Source organism: Salvia hispanica, chromosome 4 (assembly GCF_023119035.1).
Source record: "Salvia hispanica cultivar TCC Black 2014 chromosome 4, UniMelb_Shisp_WGS_1.0, whole genome shotgun sequence".
Taxonomy (NCBI): domain Eukaryota; kingdom Viridiplantae; phylum Streptophyta; class Magnoliopsida; order Lamiales; family Lamiaceae; genus Salvia; species Salvia hispanica.
This window is the reverse complement of record NC_062968.1, coordinates 7,701,856-7,718,985: the sequence shown is the minus strand read 5'-3', so window position 1 is coordinate 7,718,985 and position 17,130 is coordinate 7,701,856. Positions and strand designations below refer to the sequence as shown.

Below are 17,130 nucleotides of genomic sequence, written 5' to 3'. Positions count from 1 at the left end.
GGCCAAAACTCTAATGGGTAAGTGATTGGCTACTAGCAATATTGGGCTTCAATTCTCTACGGCGGCCCAAATTAAATAAGTTGTAACTTAATTTAGGAACGAGAGATTTCGGATAAAGGGTCAAATTTCGCAGGCCTTTCGAAATTAAGGATTTAATTAGTTTACCTTTCGAAATATGGATCATGGCATGCGAATTTTTCAGAATAAGGGATTTTCGAATTTTTATATACTTAATCATTTTTGTTATCAATATTTTTTGCACAATATTTATGAATGAACCAAATTATCCTTAATATTTTCACTTTAATTCTTTTTTCTCTAATTTTATTTTCACCTAAGTTGTAGATCACAGCTCATCACCGCCGCCTCCACCCTCATTCTCATCGTCCATTAGCTGCCGTCCACCCCTTTCTCTCTCACTTCCGATCCATATGGAAAAAATCAATTACAAAAACTCAAATTCCCCCACCCTCTTAACGCGATTGCGTCCTCTGTCCAGCAAGCTAGATTCTCAACATCCCTCTCGATCTCCTCTCTTAAAGGAAGATCTCGCCGCCTCTTCTTCTTCGCTACAGGTCACCTGCTGCTGTCCGGCGAGGGTAGCCGCTATTGCTAGCCGCGGTCAAACTGCCGTCGTCGCAGGTCGCCGCTTCCCGGTGCCATTCCAGCTCGGGCTACCCCATTTTTCCCAATAAGTTCTTAATTCAATTCCACATTCTTTAAGGTTTGACTCTAATTTTGGGTTGTTCGATTAATTCAATTCAGTTTACGGATTACATGGATGCAAGTACATGAAAGAAAATTGGAATTGGATGGTGGGAGAGATAAAGATATACCTTTGCAGTTCGATTACCAATTGAGTGGTTTATGCAATTGTGAAGAAATTTGGCCTTAGTGTGCAGAGGAATCGGACAGGGAGAGAGAGGGATTAAGAAATGGAGCTTTGGAGCTTTCAGTAGTTCGCTGGCGATGAAGTTGGAATTAAGAAAATAAATTGGAATAAAAAATACTCCATTAAAATTGAGGTGAGAATTTAGGGATAATATTGTCCATTCATATATATTGTGAAAGCAATAATAAGAAAAAATAAAACAAAACACATAAAAATTCGAAAATCCCTTATTGCGAAAAATTCGCATGCCACGACCCCATATTTCGAAAGGTCAGCGAATTTAATCCTAAATTTCGAAAGGCATGCGAATTGAGACCCTTTTTCCGAAATCTCTCTTTAGGAACAAACTTTGTTGTTGAAATTGTGAACCAACAAAACAATTCCCATCTACTTTATGTTCTATCATACATTCATAATTATGATTTTTGTAAGAATTATTTGTAGAAAAACTTTAATAGATTTTTAAATAGCCTCCTTGAAAGTGTTCAACCCTCCCCTTTTGGATTTGGTTTACTTTGTATTCCGTTGTCATGGTTATTGGTTGTTTTGTAGCTTAGCCACTAGGTAGAAGTGTGTCTCTAATGTGGTGTAGCTAGTGATGGAGCTTTTTACATGTTTTTTTTTTTAATGTTTCCATGAGTTAGCCTCGTGTTTTTGTAAAGTTTTTTTTTTTTCCATTGAAGGTCGTCAATTCAAACACTCCTCTTCTCATAGCGTCTTTCATTAAATTCTATGTTTGTTTCACTTTTCTATTAAGGGCTCGTTTGGTAGCTCATACAAAGTGATACAACCCCATAAAATCCTAAACAAGCTGCCTTTATTTCATCTTGTCAGGTATTTGGTAGCTAGAGAAATTCATCCCACAACCCGGTAAAAGAAGTTCGGATCTCCTACAAACCCAGAAACTAATCAGTGATGTTCGCATAACATTATCGGAGGAAGTTAGTGGTATAACCTTTTCTCCACTTCACCGACTTCAAGTTCGACCGATTTATGCCCAAATTGCCCCCGTTTTTTTCAAATCTACCCGTCACAAAGCGTATTTTGGCGGAGGAGGATTCGACGTCCGTTGTTGACTAGGTAAGCCGCTTCATGAAGCTGGAATGAAACCCGCAATTTGATTTTTTTTGGCTGTAAACATTTGGGTAATAGCCGATTATTCAGATCCACTCAAATTGAAGAAATTTATTTGATCTCTGACTGGAATTTGTTTGTTCAATTCCAGTTTTGTGAAAGGATTTGCATCGGCAGGCGTAGTACCGACTTCACCGACTGTAACAGGGGGAGACTTTGGAATCTCGAGCTCATAGTTGTTCTTTGAAATCTTTGGTGGAGACTCTGCCCTGATAAATGTCATCAATTTTATCCTTGAATGCATGGGGCATGTTGTTCAAGATCAAATCTTGGAAGGTTTTCTGCTGCAACATAGTGCTGGGATGTTTTCCAGGTTGCTTTCTAACTCAAATTCTGCAAATTATTTTTTTGGGGGAGCTTCTGTTTATGCTTATTCTTGAATTTTAAATAATGATTTGATGAGGCTTTTTGATTTTGTTACTCATATGTTATGGGAGATTTGGGGCTGATTTCTTGCAATTCATGATTAAGAATTAGCATTTCGTGATTTAAGGGTGAGTTTGTGAATGTGTGATTTGGGATTGGTACTAATTGATCAGTTATTTTGGTGTTTGTTGATGCTGTAGTTGGTTGCTGTGAAGATTGAGGTGTAAGTTAGAATAGTAGTATGAGTGATGTGTATAGATTTGCAAGTGCTAGTGCGAGCCCGAGTTCGAGTTTAATTAGTACAGTAGCACAAATGATACAGAGGATGATCGCACCATTGCTGAGATATTGGCTAAGGTGGGAAATGATCCAATGAGGTGGGAACCTTGATATGAGGTGGGAAATGATCCAATGGAGGGAGTTCTGCAGCTTTCTAAGTAACTTCATGTGGGAAAGTTTCTCCAAGCGTGAAAACGGCTTTAAATTAAGGCATAAAGGGTTCCCAGCATCATCTTTGGATCGCAACCTCAATGATTGGAGATCAGATAAGCTCGGAAATCCACTCCACCAAAGGATCTTGACATCTATCATGATCATCACCGAGCTTGATGCAACGGAAAGAAATGTCTAGCTCTCTTAGGTGTTTCAGCTTGCTCAGGCCATTCTTTATTGGGGTCTCGTGGCTGACTGATAACCCCATGAGAGTTAGGTGATTGGGCAAGGACTTGTGGAAGTGCAGAGGTGTGTCCTTGTCTAGATGAACTTCGTTGAAATTGAGAAGCTGGAGATTTCCGCGCCAATTTGATAAGATCTCCGCGCCATCCAGCAGATTTGCAAGGACTGCAGAGGGCAGTGGTGACATTTCATGTGAAAAAGCAAGGGCATATTTGTCAACTCAATGTGTAATAGCATTTTCAAGTATAAAGCCAAATCCCTACCAAATGATGTTATTACCTTTAATAAGATTTCTACCAAACAGCATATAAAATAATCGAAAAAGTCAAATATGTGGAAACTTAATAAAAGCAAGTCAAATATATGGAAACTTAATAAAAGCCATGAAAAGCTACCAAACATACCCTAAGTTGAAACTTATATCCTTATATTGTTTTTGTTGTTCCTTACAATAACAACTCTTTTGTATATTAAATCAACAATCGAACCATCACGAATACATAACCGCAAACTTTAAATGATGGCAAGTGTGAATGTGCACACAGAAATAATTTTATACCCACTATTTAATAAATTGATCATGCTAAACAACGATAATTGGGCCACTTAACCGTTTGGATATTCAATTTTTGAATTTTTGCTCACTTTCAATATATAACTGTGTTAAAGCAAATTAAAAATTATGACGCATAGTCAGACACCCCTCCTCCCTCCGGTAGGTAAAGTTTATTCTATCATTTTCAAAAAAGTGTGGTGCAGTGTTATGTCTAGTTAGTGTTGAGTGTTGTGTGCTGCAAAAGTGAGTGTTTGTGAATACGTGGAGTGTGTTAGGGTTTAAGTCCAAATTGTGTGTTGGTGAATATGTGGGATTTATTCTTTTTAGTTTTTTGGGGTGTGTGTTTTGCTTTGTAGTATGAATCGTTTGGTGCTGGGGACAAGAAAATTGGTGGGCACTAATAGTTTATTCACATTGCTCTTTGTAAGTGTTAAGGACTGATATGATATGTTTCAATACAGATGAGACCTTCACAACAAGACTGCAATACTCCTGTGTGATGGTAGAATCATGTGGAAAGTAGTACGTTGGTGGGGAGATACAGTACATAGACTATTGTGACTCAGATAGGTGGTTTAAACTAGAAGTGGATGATGTTATGGAGAAGCTTGGTGTTAATGTAAGTAGGTTAAAGTATTATTACTTTAAGCCCGGTATAAGCTTAGATGAAAGGTTAGTGAGATACGTGTAGTGTGTTAGAGTTTAAGTCCAGATTGTGTGTTGGTGAACATGTGGGGTTTATTCTTTTTGGTTTTTTGAGTATGTGTGTTCTGCTTTGTAGTGTGAATCGTTGGGGACAAGAAAGTTGGTGGGCACTAATGGTTTATTAATATTGCTCTTTGTAAGTGTTAAGGACCGATATGATATGTTTTCAGTACAGATGAGACCTTCACAACAAGACCACAATACTCCTGTGTGATGGTAGAATAATGTGGAAAGCAGTGCGTTGGTGGGAAGATGATGTACATAAACAATTGTGACCCAGATAGGTGGTTTAAACTGGAAGTGGATGATGTTCTGGAGAACCTTGGTGTTGATGTAAGTAGGTTAGAGTATTATTACTTGAAGCTCGGTATAGACTTAGATGAAAGGTTAGTGAGATTGTTTGACAACATCTCATCAACAGAGATAGCTGAAATAGTTGTAGAGAAAGGGGTAGTGGATGTGTATGTATTAGAAATGGGTCACTCACCCCTTAAAAGGCCTCATAAGGGGGAGGGTTATCCACACTTATATAGAGAAGTTAGGATCAACCAAGTCGATGTGGGACAGGGATTTGGAGAATTTAACAGTATGCGGTAGAAGCAGATGAGGTGTGTGTTAATCAACTAACACAAGAGAATATCATTGGTGGTGTGGGTACAGTAGATAATGTCGGTGTGGGTGCTTCAAGTACTGTGGGTGGCGATGTGGGTAGTGTGGATGCTTCAAGTGTTGGTGAATTTAGGGATGGAGATGGAGCAATGGCTTCTGGATGGTGAAATTAGAGTTGGAGATAGACAAGTTGGTACTTCTTTTGAGAATGGAAATGGCAAGGGTAAAGGCAAAGGTTGGTATAAACTCAAATGGAAAGGCAGTGAGTAGAATACTGAGAAGGGGACCGAGTAGGTGAATGACAAGGTCATCGGGAAGGGTAAGGCTGAAGAAGAAGGGTAAGCTTGGTGCGGCTGATGGAGTACGGTCTGGGCAGCAATCCGGGCAGCATTGTTGTCTTATAAGTCGCACCAAGCTTATCCTTCCCGTTTCCAGTAGCCTTACCCTTCTCAGTCACCTACTCGGTCCTCTTCTTAGTATTCCTACTCATTGCCTTCCCCTTTGAGTTACCACCAACCTCTGTCTTTTGGCCCTTACTCTTAAGAAAATGTACTTCCTCTGTTATATGAGCAATTTCTATTTCACACAGATTAAGAAGAAATAAATACCGTGTTAAGTGAAGGGACAAAAAGTAGAAGAGAATAAAATTAGAGCGACGAATAGAAAATAAAGTAGGAGAGAGAGTATTAATATTGCCAAAAATAAAAAGGACTAAATTATCGTAGAACTTTCCAAAATGGAAATATAATAGTTAATGGATGCCCTCACATGACCCATAAGTAAATGCTCATCAACAACAAAATCTAGTGATTTAGGTGATGGTTTCATTGCACTTGAAGAACGAAGAAGACATTCCCTTTTCTTTACAGAGTTTCAAGTTCGGAATCAGGACCTGATCAAAGAATCAATTCCAGCATGAGGCTACAACAAAACGACATTCTTCTACTTGGCTAACTGCACAACCACTACAGCTAAAGCTTGAGCCAAATATGCAAAATGGTCGCCTTTTGTGTGCTGCATATCACGAATACCTTTTTAGACTGCATATTCAACCCGTTGATGGGAAAGGAATTATAAATCAAGAAATTTTTCACCTTTACATCAACCTAACGTTGGTCAAATCTCTACATCTCTGCTCTATGATGAAACAACTTTGTGATTCCTCTGCGTTCACAATCCTGAAAAGTAACTTTCAGAATCATCAGATAAATATGACCAGGGAGGGAACTGAAGCGCAGCAGGTTTTGATGCACTGAACTTAAGTAGAAATTTTGGGAAAGTAACTACTCTATCTACCTATCGATTGCCTTAACTGACCTTGAACATATTCAAATACAAGGGTTTGTCAGGATTCAGCCTTCTCAACTTCAAGTAAGTATAAGCAAAGCTCAGCTGATCACGTGATGTAAATCGATCAACTTCATTGAACCAAAGGCATGAAAACAAGTTTGACATTGCTGTATGTGCCCTGACAATGAATGATCCTTCAGGAACAACTACAGAAGAATGAAAGTAAAAACAGTGAGATTGCAAAAACGAGCAAAAAAAGAGGCACTAATAGGGAGAAAAAGAATTCACTAATCAAACTCACAGCTTGGAAGATGAATATCCGGGTCTGACAAGTCATACTTGGTTAGACCATCAGACTGATAAAAATGGAACTGCTCATCAATAACAGAGTGATTGTACTTATTTAGCCGTTTATTTTGGAGCACCTCCTCCCAAACACAATGACGAGTATAATGATTTGAAATAGCATATTCTGAGCCCGCTCGCCACAAAAAGTACTCGATGATCAGCATTGGATCGGCATTAAGGCGCAACTTACTATCAACCCAAATAGAATACCTAACCATGAAAATGCCACAATCAAGATTTCAAATTAGTTATTCAAATTAACAAGATATTATCAGAAATGAAAATGAATCATGGATATTTCATGGCTAGAGGACCACCTAGAAGACGGGAAAAGGCGATGCGACAAAAATTTTGGCACCTTTCCAGTTTTCCGCATATCTTCATATGGTAAGTTCTTCACAACAACTATCCTCCATAACCCAATGTTACCTCTTTCGTCAGGGATATTTCCTTCGGATGAGAGCTTAGCTAGAGTTTGCGCATCAACAAACATAACAAAGCAAACATTTTTCTTGGAGTACTCACTTATCTGCAATTAGTATGCCAATGTCAGTCCAAGAAAGTTTGTATAGTTTAAGCAACCATATTGTCATGTAAAGGCATAACCAACCTACATAGTGCCAAGCAGGAAACGGCATATGCAACCTACAGCAAAAAAGATGCCTGAGATCTATAGAGTTTTATGCCTTAATTCTATAATGACAAACTCCATCTTAGATGATGTAGGGAATAATAACTAGTAACATTTTGCGGTGATGGTGAGCTCACCCTTTCCCCATTATATAACTTTTCCCCCTCGGAAATGGACAACCGATATACAGAAAAATTTCCTTCAATTTGTGAGAATGCACTCAGCTCCATAGGATTTGGAACAGCATGAACTAAAAAATACTACATTGTACAGTACTTACAGTTCCACATAAAACATAAAGTAACAAACTAACAAGACAACAATTTTTCAGAAAGGTATCAGTCCTTACCAATTTGCTAGTTGGTCTTCTCAAAAAGTCAAAGCTCCCAAAGATGCACGAGGATACAACAATTTTACAAGCATTCATAAACTTTTTATCCTCCTCATCCAAATCAAAACCAGTGCTTGGAAATCCATCAGGTCCTCTCACAAAGCCACAATGAATAGTTTGATTAGTTGCACGGAAGGATTTCTCTCTATCCATAAATTTCTGATGTCCTCCAAATCGTGCTTCACTAGGAAGGATCCCCTGCTCTCTTTCAAGATACCTCAAGGAAAAACGAGCGAGCTTCACATTATCCTCAGGCTCTTGGAGGTAAGTAACGGAATCAAGAAAAGGTACCTCACAAGGAGAGTAGCCTGAAATTTTAAATGAGGTTAAACAAAAGGATCAGCATAGTACCTCCCTGATTTAATGACCTTATTGACTATAATTAACATTTGAGAAACACTGGCTCAAAAATCAATATTCTTATTCAGGAACTATATAGACACCTCACAAGCAAAAACTTCCCTGTATAATCTGTTCTTAAATGAACATGAGCTGAACCTACTACACCTCAATATATCCATAAGTAACTGCTATGAAAGAAATCGCTAAATACTTACGCTGCCTATGCGGTTTTTTTGGTTGCTTTGTTACATAATTTGATACATTCTTCCATTGCTCTGGAACGCTATTCGCCTTGGTTTCTTCCTCAGCGTCTTCCAAAATAACTGTCTCTTTAAATGAATATACCAATAGCAGTATCAGTTCCGGTCATGAGAAAGTTAAACCAGTATGAGATTGTGTGTGAATAAAAAGACACTCAATATAAGAATATAAATTTCTATCATCACTTTTTAAGCAATCTATACACACCAAATTATCAGTTTTCAAGATTGACATTTGACAGTGAGATGTCTCTCTTTTATCAAGACCATCTGGGAAAAATATTACAACAAGAATAGAACCATCTAAAAGTTTCATAAAAAATGTTGACAATGTCGTCAAAAATCTGTAAGAGATCATGTAAGAAGAGGGTAGCGAGTGACAGCATTTAGTTTTTAAAAATCTAGTAGAGGACAAGTCTAAAGCACAAAACATGCATCAGAACACAACAAAGTTCCATCAATGTAGTGCATGGCAATAACTCACCATATAAATGCATCTTTACCCCAAAGTATACGAAATATATCAAGAAGAGGACAGCAAGTAACAACATTTTTGTAGAAATCCGACCAAACTTCCTTCCTCGGCCGGCGAGAAGCCAGCAAATGTTTCTCATTTTGAATCTGCAACTTGTTTCCAAACCACCAATGCATTTTCTCTTAGATGAAAGTTCAATGCTGCTCGTGCAAGCCATCAGGATACACATCCAAATTCTCAACTATGAAACAACTCATCTGCAAGATACAAAACGTCCATAATATATCATTCTACAACTACAATCACTGAAAGGATGTTTTCAAAAGAGAGTAACAAAAAAAAAAAACTCTTCAATTTATGCTAATTTATCACATCTAGGGTTCTAACCAGATGCTATGTGCTCCCTAATCTTCAGATTTTCACTGTGCAAACAATAATAACAAGTATAAAATGAATAATTAGCTTAGCCGGTAATTTTACAGATTGTTCACAGAATATACTATCTAAATTTACATTTGCAGTTAAGGAAAACCACAAAATCGCATTTCATAACATAAGTAATGCCGATTTCTAGAAATACCATGTACTATAACTAAGGGTTTAGCATTTGATTGCTAGAGAAAAAAAAAAGATGTTAGGAAAATTGACAGCGAAGAAACTGGAGTTGGTGGTTACCGATTGAATCTTCCGTAGTTGAATATTTTAGCGCGCGGATTAGGAGTTGTGAAGGGGAAGAAGATAAAGAGAAATGGCTGGGCGGATCTAAGCTGAATCTGCTGCGCTCAAATTGGCTTCATTTTAACTTAAATTTAGCAATCACTTTTATTTCAAGTAATTTTATACTACTATATGTCACTTATATTTAACTATAGTAGCATTAATTTTATATAGTCGTATTACATTATATTCCATCCATCAAAATGTATGACTATATTCTTAGTTACTTGCAAAATATCTGCTATTTTAATTGAAATTAATTTACACTATATAATGATAAAATTTGGCATGTGTCCAGCCTCGATAACAAATTAAGCTGCTTAATATCTAAAAATTAAAATTTCGCCAATTCAAATACTCAGGAATTTGTAGGGTACTAGTAATTTTTTTAAAATCCAAACTTCAATTACGAAATTGATTTTTTATTCAATTTTATGGGAACATAAGTTTTCACTTTTCATAGTGTCGGTAAACAGAGCTGACCAATGTGGACTAGTTTAGAATTGGGCCACGCATCATTTTCTCTTTAGATGCCAACCGCGATAGTCTTACATTGGGCCAATATAGCCTCAAACTCAAGCCTTACGGCTTACTCCCTCCACCCACAAATAATCATTCTGTGTTCTTTGTCTGTCCATCAATAAATATTTCATTTTTATTTAGTTTATTATTTTTTATAATAGATCTCATATTCTATTAACTTTATTTTGCTCATATTTCAATATAAAACTAATATACTCCATCTGTCCTCTAAAAATAGGAACTTTTGAAACAACACGAATTTAAGCAAAATCAGTAAATTAAGAGAGAGATAGAAAGAAAAGTGGCTTGGTGAAAAATGGGTCCCACTTTATTGAAGAGAACGAATTTTCCTAATATAGAAAGTTTCTATTTTTAGAGAACGGACCAAAAATGAAAGAATTTCTATTTTTAGGGGACGGAGGAAGTATGAAAGTGTGACTCACTTTCTACTACTTTTCTTAAAACTCGTGCTCAACCATAATTGGACTGTATTGGTGGACAAAAGGACTGAAGGAGTACCATTTCCTCTTCTGTTGCAAAGGGCAAAATTTCTGACATTAGGTCAACAATACATGCTTAGGAGATTTTCTTTTACCTCAAAAAAAGATGCTTTTCTATTTCGTATCTCTTGAAAGACGCATATATCTAACGCGTCTTTAGAAAACTAAAAAAAAAGTCGAATCGCACAAGTGGTTGAGGCGCGGTGGAAGATTTTAAGCGCATTCATCGTAGTTTGAATCCCTTGTGGACTGAATTCTTCTTTATTCTACTTAGAACTAAGGTGTGCACATTAAAGATCTTATAACATGCCTATAACCATTTGTACGGTTTGACTTTTTTGTTTCTCTAAATACGCGTTAGATATATGCGTCTCTGACTTTTTTTGTTTCTCTACATACGCGTTAAATATATGCGTCATCGGACCACGGGTTAATTGTTGGTTATGGTTCAAAACTGGAACTTGTTTCGTAGTGCAACCGGAACAATAATTTTGCTTCAGGCGGTCCGATTACAGTTTAGAAAATATTTTAATAAAAACATTGGTTTTAGAAGTCTCTTTTATTACCCATATCATCTCATATAGCTTATTTTTATGGAACGGAATGAGTATTTAGTTCGGTTTTGGATGTCTCTTTTATTACATTATAGTTATTGTAACTATACTAATTGCACTACCCCTAATTTACCTTTTATTACTAATTACTCCATCCGTTTCTTCATAGTTGAGTCATTTTACCATTTCGGAAAGTTTCTTCATAGTTGAGTCGTTTCCTTATATGGTAACTTTTTCCTCTCTCTTACTTTATTCACTTTATACTTTATTTTCTCTACCTTTTCCTCTCTCTTACTTTTTTATCTATTTATTTAACACACCCAACATTCATTTCTAAAACTCCGTGCCGAAAAGTTCCGCCTCAACTATGAAGAAATGAAGGGAGTAATCATTACTCTCTCCAAAGAATACGCACTTTGGGCTTGACACGAATTTTAATGCATAATTAGAAAGTAAAAGAGAGGTAGAGAGAAAAAGTAAATAAATATTGTTAGTGAAGAATCGATCCCACCTTATTAGAGCGAAAAAAATTCCAAAACTAGAAAATGCATATTTTTATACGAAGGACTAAAAAAGAAAAGACTGCATATTGACGTGGAACGAAGAAAGTAGGATTACGTGTTATTAGTCCCTTAATAATTACAGCAATATTGAAAAGTCAACGTAGAATTTTCTCAAGTCAGAACGATTAACTGTCGTGTTTATCAAAAAATTGATTGAATTGTTGTTATCTAGTGAGAGTATTTTTCAAGTATGTATAATGAATAATGAGCATATATATATTTAAGACATAGTGGGATCAACCCAGAACTCTTCAAGTGTGTGAGATTCTCACTTTTGAGGAGGGACTATTGACCCCAAATTGATCCGTCCAATCATCTCTACCTAGGGTTTCTTCATCGGAATTTCGATTCAATTTTTCGTCGTCATCTCCTCGATCGGCGATGTTAGGTATTGAGATGATGAATGGCGTCAAAGTCTCGGACGAAATATTGGGGACATTCGCGCCGATAATCGTCTACTGGCTGTATTCGGGGATTTACGTCTTGCTAGGCTCACTCGACGATTACAGGCTGCACACGCGCAAGGATGAAGATGAGAAGAATTTGGTGTCCAAGAGCGATGTCGTCAAAGGCGTGCTCCTCCAGCAGGCGGTTCAGGCCGTCGTCGCCTCCCTTCTCTTCGCCGTGAGTAGTCTTTCTATATTCATTTTTTTCTATTTCAATCGAGATTGCTGCGCGCGCGTGATTTTTGTTGCTGGTGAGCTTGTACTGCTTGCTTGGCTGCAGATTTGGAATCTGCCTTTGTGCGTTTTGGTTGAATTTTCCTGTGAATTTGTGGATTTGCTTGGCTGTCATAGCTGTGTTTATTGACGAGATGTATTGTGAATTTGTGATCATATTGAATGGTTGATCAAGGAGATGTAGTAGGTTATCCCTATGTTGTTGTATGGAAATTGCAATTGGAATTGATAATTGCTGTTGCCTTATTATCTGCAGTTTTTGTTGGATTACTAGTATGCTTTAATCCGAGGCATCAGATTGTTGAAATATTTCTTCGATCTCTCTGGATGTGGCTTTGTCTTCTTTCCGTGGTTGTGTTCTGTGTATCATACAACGAAATGCAGCTGTGTTTCCTTCTGCTGTCAGTAGATTTTAGATTATTGAATGCTTAGAGCAGTTTATTAGGGCAATTTGCTTCTTCAAGCTCAATGGAATGTTCTGGGGGAATGCGCTTATAAATGCTGCTTAAGTTGTTGGGCATGATTACGCCAAAGGACAAAGCATTTTCTTCATTTTAGGAAGCATTTATGGTATGATCCGCATTATATGAACCGGCAATTAATATTCCGTACCTCCGTGGCATGTCGAAGCTTATTGTGCATTGAATACTTGCCCTGTTTTGGCTAAATGAATTTTAGAATATATATACGCCTTTAGAAAACGATATATATTTAATATTCTTGGCCTACTAATTATTTCTTATGGCTGATTCTTATTAAAACAACCAACAAGTACTCCTAACTTTATAAATTTTGACTTAACCATATGAAGATGTCTTTTTAACGCTCACTCACATCATTTTTTTTTTGTTTCGTCATGGATAGGTAATCTACTTGGTCGTAGATAAAATAGAAAACGCAATTGAGTTGGCATAGTTATTTAAATATCTAGTTTAATGAATTGTATATTGGAATTTGGCCGCATGGTACATTGTCCTTGGATGCATTGTCCTTAGAAAGAAAGTCGCTATCCATTTTAAGATGCTTTGGTTACAAGTTGTCGTCTTCTGACAGTTTACCTAGTTGGATAGATTAAATGTGATAACTTGCGATTAATCTGTGATATAAGTGTAAAGTAATTTGAATGTAAAGACCAGCTGGTCGTAGATGCTCCCTTTGTCCCACCATAGTTGGGGCTCTTGGGCATGAAGATTAAGGGACGGGTCTTAAGTGATTTAAGTGGAGAGAGAATAAAAGTAGATAAGTGAGGGAGAACAAAGTAGAGGAGTAAATACAAACACAGAGAGAGTTAAGTACATAGAGAATAAATTAAGAGAGATTAAATGTGTTGATTTTTGTCATAAAGGGAAATGACTCAACTACAGTGGGACGACCAAAAAAGAAATACGACTCAACTACGGTGGGAAGGATGGAGTATTTAACTTTGGTAGTTTCAATTATAGTATTAGTACTTTCCGGAGATTGTTTCTTCATCCCCCAGATTCCACCTGGAATTTTAGTCACATGCTTCCGAATAATTTATCATTAAATAAGAATTACAGATGACCCATCTCATGATTATATTGTCGGGTCTGGTGGCATTAATCTCATACTGGTTGCAGTGGTGGTAACACTCTTTGATTATGATGTTGTGTCATGGGGATATCTTATCTGACCGAGTTATGGATTCACCTCTGGATCGTTACAACTTGCCTAGTCTAGGAAATTAAAGAGGCTGTTGTTTTCAATCATATTACTTAGTTAAGCTGTATTTGTCAAACGAGGTACCCTAGCCTTCCATCTCATTTGTTATTTATTTTGTCGATCCTGTTCATTATTTAAAGAGTCATTTTTGTCCAAATCTTTTGGAGGTTATCTACTTAGGTGGTGTTCGGTTTCCTAGATAAAATAATACCAAGATATAATCTAGGAATGAGTTGTGAGATTATTTTAGTCATAGGGGGTTAGCTATGACTAATTATCCTATGATTATCCATCTAGGGTTGAGTTGTGGAATTGAATCTCATGAACCAAACACACTACATATTTAATCTCGGGATACAATCTTGCAAACCGAACACCCCCTTAAGTGACCATTCTTGACATGATGTAGTATATTTTCTAACCAGAAAATCTTGCATTCTAGAACTGCCATATGTGAGATAACTAATGCTCAGTATCACCTTAGAAAATTTGCTGGTGGAATGTATTTCTTATAAAATGTGTAATTTGGTTATGTAGCATTTTCTCAGGCATGTTAAAGACTCGAAAATCAGAAAACTTTTTTGGCTGTGTAGTTGATGATCTTTTTTGGCCGCACAAATTTTGTTTATTTATCTGGATCTAACTCTGTTTGGATAATTTTGTAATGTTGATTTTGCTAGCTTAATATTTCAGTTTTACATCCTCATAATTATCATTATGTTAGCTAGTGTTGTTTTTTATAAATTTGTACCATGCAGATTACTGGAAGCGACAGTGATCCTGCGCACGCTCAGGTGACTTCCCTCATTGTTCTTGCTCGGCAATTCTTGGTTGGGATGATGGTGTTGGATACCTGGCAGTACTTCATGCACCGCTACATGCACCAAAACAAGTTCTTGTACAAGCACATCCATTCTCAACATCACCGGTTGGTTGTCCCCTATGCGTTTGGAGCTCTGTACAACCACCCAATTGAAGGCCTGCTTCTGGACACAGTAGGTGGTGCTCTATCCTTCCTTGTATCAGGCATGTCTCCTCGGGCTTCCATCTTCTTTTTTTCATTCGCTACCCTCAAAACAGTCGATGATCACTGTGGGCTATGGCTACCGGGCAATCTCTTCCACCTTCTCTTTAGAAACAACTCTGCCTATCACGATATCCACCACCAGCTCTACGGAAATAAGTACAACTTTTCGCAGCCATTCTTTGTGATGTGGGATAGGATCCTTGGTACTTACATGCCGTATTCGCTTGAGAAGAATGTCAACGGGGGCTTTGAAGCACGACCCTCAAAAGAATACAAGGAAGACTGATTTTAACGACAATCACTTGCTGTAACAATTTGTATCACTATAGGTTTTATTTATTTTTTTGAATTGTTACGCCGGCATTGTTTAGTGATTATGAGTGCTCTTTATATTCGTACATATACATACACAATGTGCATGTACAACGATTAGCTCTTCTTAATATAAGCATTTGAAGAATGGAAAAAGAAAAACAGTATGTTTCTATAGTACTACTATTAATACTACTTGATTTTATGCTTTCTGATTTTGGATGCTGTGATATAAAGCATAAATCTCTCTTTCTGATTTTGGTTGCTGTGATATAAAGCGTCTAATATTTTGTAGCTTCCAAAAATATTACTCCATCTGTTGTTCCCTGTAAATAAAATTGTAATCCTATTTAGGGCGTTCCAATATAATAGATGTACTTTACTATCTTTTTAAATTTTTTATTATTTTATTCTCTCTTCATTTATCTATTTTATTTTCTTCCTACTCAACACACTAAACAGATGCAGTAGTTTCTTTCGCAAACGTTGAAGTAGGTCAATAATATCAAGAGTTTTGTTCGGGATGCCAATTTTCTACCTGTAAGAGGTATCTTTGAGTATTTATACATTTTTTCCATTTTGAAGAGATATCTTTATCCTCATCAATGGAGGGGTAAAATATTATAGCTACCATATTTGCCTTCTTTTCATGAAAAATTATTCTCCAAATGGGAGGTATTTGAGAAAGTATTACATTTTATGTTTTTTAATGCATTTTGTACTACTCCATTTTATGTTTTAAAAATAATTTACCTTCCTATATAGTACTCCCTCCGTCCCATAAAAGATGTCACACTTGTGGAGGTTTTGTTTTGTGTGTTAGATGAAGAGAGAAAATATAATTTTTATATTAATGTGAGAGAGAACTTTTTCCAAAAATGGAAATGTGACATCTTTTGTGGGACAAACTAAAAAGGAAAGTGTGACATCTTTTATGGGACGGAGGGAGTACCTTTTTCTCTTTGGAATGTGTTACTTTTTGGAAGAATATATTTCATTTTTTAAAAAGATAAATAGATGATATATTCCTTTCATTTAACTTTCCTTCTTAGAGATAGTTCTAATAGATTTAGGGTTTAGATTTCTATAAAATGATGTAGAAGATGAGATGCTATTTTTTTGATTTCTCGCTTTTTGATCTTAATTTTGAATTCCTTTTGATCTAGGGGTGCCTATGGCGGCAATTTTGTTGGGCGATTGAGAATTCTGGCTTTGCTTTGTTAGTCATGGTCTTTCAAGCTAATTTCTATTCCTAGTCTTAATTAAATTTTACTAGTTGCTTATCGATTCGCTTTATATTTGTCGCTTGGCTTTGTGAATGTTTTTAAAATTGGAAACAAATTTTATTACCAATGCATTCAACTTATTAAATGGGTTTGGATAAGGTAGTAGTATGCCCTTCGTCCCATAAAAATATGTGCATTTAAAATGATACGAGAATTTAAGTACAACTAGCTAAAATAAGAAAGAGGGGAAAATAAGTTGAAATAATATCAAGTAAATAATAAGACCTACATTATTATTTATTTAAAGAGTTGTAATAATGGTCCATAGTTGTAAATAAAATAGTAACTTCATATAAATAAAAAAGCTAGCAATTTTTCAGGAACAAACATGAAACATAGATATTTTTATGGGACAATTGGTGTATTTTTGAAATCTCTTATCACGACATACTTCCTCTGTTCCATAGTAGATAGAGATGTTTATTTCAGCACACAATTTAAAAAAATTGTGTTAAATGAGTAAAGGAAAAAAGAACAAAGTAGGAAATGAAAAAGGAGAGAGAATAAAGTAAGAGCCAATCAAATCAATGAGAAGAAATGTGTTAATTTTTATTAAAAAAAAGTAACTACATTACTATAGAACATACTAAAATAAAAAAAAATTACACATAA

The 17,130-nt window shown here is 36.3% G+C and overlaps 2 protein-coding genes and 1 long non-coding RNA gene across 4 annotated transcripts; 2 read left to right on the top strand and 1 right to left on the bottom strand.

The window, feature by feature from the left end:
• The first annotated feature begins 1,587 nt into the window (after positions 1–1,587).
• On the top strand, positions 1,588–3,334 carry LOC125219195. The gene is made up of 3 exons (XR_007176085.1): positions 1,588–1,972; positions 2,118–2,339; positions 2,593–3,334. It is a non-coding gene; the product is annotated as an uncharacterized LOC125219195 (long non-coding RNA).
• A 2,295-nt stretch (positions 3,335–5,629) lies between these two features.
• Positions 5,630–9,477, bottom strand: LOC125218930 (probable hexosyltransferase MUCI70). Of its 2 annotated transcripts, none has more exons than XM_048120738.1 (9): positions 9,350–9,477; positions 8,684–8,931; positions 8,155–8,268; positions 7,556–7,905; positions 6,893–7,104; positions 6,529–6,785; positions 6,255–6,433; positions 6,032–6,115; positions 5,630–5,951 (listed from the first exon to the last, which is right to left on the bottom strand). In XM_048120738.1, exons 2-8 carry the CDS (start codon positions 8,901–8,903, stop codon positions 6,062–6,064), a joined length of 1,386 nt encoding a protein of 461 aa, XP_047976695.1. In that variant the 5' UTR covers positions 8,904–8,931; positions 9,350–9,477; the 3' UTR covers positions 5,630–5,951; positions 6,032–6,061. The 2 variants fall into 2 exon arrangements, with proteins under 2 accessions (XP_047976695.1, XP_047976696.1); XM_048120739.1 differs by having other exon boundaries at positions 8,155–8,262.
• Positions 9,478–11,754: 2,277 nt separating this feature from the next.
• LOC125223780 (sphinganine C4-monooxygenase 1-like) lies at positions 11,755–15,444 on the top strand. Its single transcript, XM_048127076.1, has 2 exons — positions 11,755–12,154; positions 14,652–15,444. The coding sequence occupies exons 1-2, from the start codon at positions 11,912–11,914 to the stop codon at positions 15,204–15,206; spliced, it is 798 nt and encodes a 265-aa protein (XP_047983033.1). The 5' UTR covers positions 11,755–11,911; the 3' UTR covers positions 15,207–15,444.
• Positions 15,445–17,130: the final 1,686 nt, after the last annotated feature.

Bases quoted from the DNA above. Each gene is read 5' to 3' on its own strand.
- LOC125218930 (XM_048120738.1), bottom strand. From the start codon at position 8,903: ATGTGTATCCTGATGGCTTGCACGAGCAGCATTGAACTTTCATCTAAG. The intron at 8,269-8,683 runs GTGAGTTATTGC...ATTCATTTAAAG, and splicing joins GGTAAAGATGCATTTATATG to AGACAGTTATTTTGGAAGAC. The intron at 6,116-6,254 runs GTCAGTTAAGGC...GTTACTTTTCAG, and splicing joins TGTATTTGAATATGTTCAAG to GATTGTGAACGCAGAGGAAT.
- LOC125223780 (XM_048127076.1), top strand. From the start codon at position 11,912: ATGTTAGGTATTGAGATGATGAATGGCGTCAAAGTCTCGGACGAAATA. The intron at 12,155-14,651 runs GTGAGTAGTCTT...TGTACCATGCAG, and splicing joins TCGCCTCCCTTCTCTTCGCC to ATTACTGGAAGCGACAGTGA.